General features: G+C 60.2%; 1 protein-coding gene across 1 annotated transcript; it reads left to right on the forward strand.

Moving 5' to 3' along the window:
- The first annotated feature begins 1,912 nt into the window (after window positions 1–1,912).
- On the forward strand, window positions 1,913–3,710 carry LOC122191842 (T-cell-interacting, activating receptor on myeloid cells protein 1-like). Its single transcript, XM_042892243.1, has 7 exons — window positions 1,913–2,044; window positions 2,118–2,153; window positions 2,271–2,549; window positions 2,633–2,974; window positions 3,097–3,231; window positions 3,421–3,458; window positions 3,535–3,710. The coding sequence occupies exons 1-7, from the start codon at window positions 2,014–2,016 to the stop codon at window positions 3,637–3,639; spliced, it is 966 nt and encodes a 321-aa protein (XP_042748177.1). The 5' UTR covers window positions 1,913–2,013; the 3' UTR covers window positions 3,640–3,710.
- Window positions 3,711–3,778: the final 68 nt, after the last annotated feature.

Here is a 3,778-nt window from a genome sequence, read left to right on the forward strand (position 1 = left end):
GGCCGGAGGAATCGCAGGCATCCGTACAGGTTGGAAGGAGCCGTCCTTGAAAGCAGCCCTGCAGAGAACGACCTGTGGGTCCTGGTGGATGAAAAGCTTAATATGAGCCAGCAGCGTGCTCTTGCAGCTCAGAGGGCAAATGGAATCCTGGGGTCCAGCAGAAGAGGGGTGGCCAGCAGGGACAGGGAGGTGATCGCCCCCCTCTACTCTGCTCTTGTGAGGCCCCATCTGCAGTACTGTGTCCAAGTGTGGAGCCCGCAGTACAGAAAAGACAGGGAGCTGCTGGAGAGGGTCCAGAGGAGGGCCATGAAGATGATCAGGGGACTGGAGCAGCTCCCCTATGAGGACAGGCTGAGGGAGCTGGGCTTGATCAGCCTGGAGAAGAGAAGGCTGCGGGGTGACCTCATGGCAGCCTTTCAACACCTAAAGGGAGCCTGCAGAGGGGAGGGGAATCAACTCTTGGAAAGGGTTGATATGTGTAGGACGAGGGGAAATGGTTTTAAGTTGAGGGAGGGGAGATTGAGGTCGGACATCAGGGGGAAATTCTTTACCCAGAGAGCGGTGAGGTGCTGGAACAGCTGCCCAGAGAGGTTGTGGATGCCCCGTCCTTGGAGGTGTTCAAGGCCAGGTTGGATGGGGCTCTGGGCAGCCTGGTTTAGCATTAACATGGAGGTTGGTGGCCCTGCATGCAGCAGGGGGTTGGAGATTCGTGATCCTTGAGGTCCCTTCCAACCCCGGCCATTCTGTGATTATTTCTTTCTTCCCCTTTTTGACTTCTCTGCATTTCTGGTTTCGTTTGTGGTGAAGGCCCCATTCAGGAACAGCCCTGAGGCAGGATGGCTGTGGGCAGCGCGGTGTGGGAGGACGCAGGCAGCGTCACCCCCCCGTTGTCCCCAACACTTGTGATGCAGGCGCCCTGCCGTGGCACCAATCAGCCCAGCGGGCACAGAGGGAAGCTGGGGAGAAGCTCTGGGACTGCAGCACTGCCAGGCTTTGCAGCTTTGGGGTGCGAAGAGCGAGGACGCCCACCCCCCATTGGCTGAACCCACGCTGCCATCCCTGATCCTTTCCTCTGCCCGTCTCTCTCTTTCTCATCCCTGCACCCCACCTCCTTCTCTTCCCCTTCCTCTCCTCAAGCTGTTCAGGCACTGCTCATTTCCATTTATTTATGGCTTGTTTCCATTTCTTCTCGTCGCGTCGCTCAGCTAAGCAGAGATGTAACAGCCAGAGCGCCAACGCCTCCACGGCAATGACAGGAATGGGAGATTCTCATTCCACTTTCTGGCTGCATTTGGATCTTCAGTGCCAGTTTCACCTTCGTGGGTTCCCATGGGAAGCCCCAGCTCTGCACCGAGTCACGGTCGTTCATCCCAGGGCACCTGAGGTCCCAGAGCCCACGGCTGCCGTTGGAGAAAGCAGCAGAGAAGGCACCAATCGTCTCTGCTTCGTCTCTGCCCCTTGTTTGGAAGGCGTCCGTTCTCATCCAGACCTGAAGCGATGCTCTGGCTGCTCCTGCCTTTGTTGCTCATCCATTTCGAACCCCTCTCTGTTGTCAGCATCGTGCAGCTTCACCCCTCACTGAGCTTTGACCACACAAACTCTGCACAGTGGGGACAGAATGTGGCACCCAAAGATGTGGTGACAGCTGGCTGGACGTGTTGGAGAGCACAGGTGACGTCCCATGGGATAAACCCCACTGGAGCCACACGTCCTGTGTTTGGCATCCCGAGGGCGACACCAAGCAAGGCCAAGCGGTGGCGGAACTTTGGGGACAACCTGTGTGACATCCCAGGGTCGACTGTTTGTGTGGGGCACAGCAAGGAAACCTTCTGTGCCGCTGTTTGTGAGCCACCCCATCAGCTTCAAGATGCTGCCACTCCCTGGGGACTGAATTTGGCACGTCAGGAGGTGACATCACAGCATCCTGTCCCAAAAGGGGAACCGAGAGCTGCTTTCTCTCACCACTCCCTGTTCCCCACTGCAGCCTCGCCGTCCCCAAGCTGCTCCTGAATCATGGCACCCATGGCGCTGGCCCTCATCCTGGGTGAGTGACGATGGGGACGTGGTGCCACGGGGGTTGGTGGCCCTGTGTGACACCAGGACCGTGTCCCTTGCAGGTTGGTGGCTGGCGGCAGCGAGCGGAGCACAGCATGGTGAGTATGGGGGCAGGGGGAGAATAGGGAGAGAGGGAGGGCAGCGTGGGGAGGGGGCCATCAGAGGGGCCCAGGAGGGCGTGCAGGGACAAGGCTGACTGCTGTCCCCTGTCCCAGTGCCCCGACCCTCCCTGTCGCTGCACCCCAGCCACGGGGTGTCCCTGGGGGACGCTGTCACCCTGCGCTGCCACCTGCCCCCGGCGCAAGCCTGGGTCTGGCTGTACCAGGATGGAGGTAGGACACAGAACAAGTACCAGGACAAGGAGCAGGATGCGGTCGAGTTCTCCTTCGTTAGCACAAGCTGGGAGCACGCAGGGTCGTACCGGTGCCAGTACCACGTGTCTGAGCCACTGGGGACATCGGAAAAGAGCGACCCCGTGGAGCTGGTGCTGACAGGTGAGGGCAGTGGGGGTAACGGAGAGCTTTGGGCCGTACCCGTAGGGCTGTGTCCCACCTCTCCCTCCCCTCCCTGCACGCAGATCGCAGTTTCCCCCCACCCGGCATTTCTCTGAGCTCCGAGGGACGCGTGATGGCAGCGATCAACATCAGCATCCGCGTGGGGAGGGGGTCCAACGTCACCATCCAGTGCTGGAACTGGGATTACGGATCCTCCTTCCTCCTGCACAAGGGTGGGCGCTCAGCCCCCATCCAGCACCAGGACCCCAGTGGGGGAGCAATGGCCACCTTCACCCTCTTTGGGGTGTCCCCAGCTGACACCGGCACCTACAGCTGCTCCTACCGCCCCTGGGGTCACCCCTTTGTGTCCTCACCCCTCGGGGACGGCGTGACACTTGAGGTGACATCCCCACCTACACATCCAGGTAGGTCTGAGTCCGACGCGTGTTTGTCCCTCGTGTCACCCATGGGTGGCGGTGTCACCTCATCCCGTCCCCAGCGAGGCGGTTTCTGGGGACGCCATCACCCAAACACCCGGACTGCACAGGTGACACTGCGGAATCCCGTGGGAGCCTGGTTGTGGCAGTGGCAGGGGGCTGCGCCACTGCCCTGGCCTTCGGCCTCATCATCTTCTTCCTCCTGCCTGCCTGCAGACGACGGATACAGAGCACAGCCGGCTCTGGTGAGGAAGGGGTTGAATGGCTTCATCCCCCCAGAGATGCCACAAGCACCCACTGCTGCCCATTGCACCCCCCTGGAATCCCTGCTTCCCTGCCCATCCTGCCTAAATCCCCCTCCATGCCCCCCCACCAGTGTCCCTCTGAGTTCCTCCGTAACCTCGACTCTCCCCCCTTCCCACTTTTTGACGCAGGTGAACCCCTCAAGAGTTCCAAGGCCAATGAGCTCCAGGTAAAAGTCTCTGCGTGCTGACGAAACTGCCCTCTAACCCCTGCCCCCCACCACCCCCTACCAATCTGAACCATAGGAGGAACCCCAAACCCTGCCCATGGGGAACCCAAATCCACGCCGTGGTGCGTCCCCACATCCTACATCTCAGCCTCTGTGTCCCCTGGGTGCATCCAAACCCTAAGCTCTGTGAACGTTGCAGAACACGAACCCAAAACACCCCTCATCCGGACCCTGGGTGCCTGACCCACGGCCACTGACCATCTCAGCCACCCGTTGGATCTCCAAACCCTAAATGCTCACTAAATACCCCATGGGCAACC

The sequence above is a fragment of the Lagopus leucura genome, unplaced genomic scaffold (assembly GCF_019238085.1).
Source record: "Lagopus leucura isolate 7727_CA_CO unplaced genomic scaffold, USGS_WTPT01 34164-0_obj-0_obj, whole genome shotgun sequence".
In the NCBI taxonomy this organism is placed as follows: domain Eukaryota; kingdom Metazoa; phylum Chordata; class Aves; order Galliformes; family Phasianidae; genus Lagopus; species Lagopus leucura.

Excerpts from the sequence above, each read along its gene's own strand:
- LOC122191842 (XM_042892243.1), top strand. The coding sequence starts at position 2,014 with ATGGCACCCATGGCGCTGGCCCTCATCCTGG. Across the intron at positions 2,045-2,117 it reads GGCGCTGGCCCTCATCCTGG|GTTGGTGGCTGGCGGCAGCG; the intron begins GTGAGTGACGAT and ends TGTCCCTTGCAG. Across the intron at positions 2,154-2,270 it reads AGCGAGCGGAGCACAGCATG|TGCCCCGACCCTCCCTGTCG; the intron begins GTGAGTATGGGG and ends CCCCTGTCCCAG.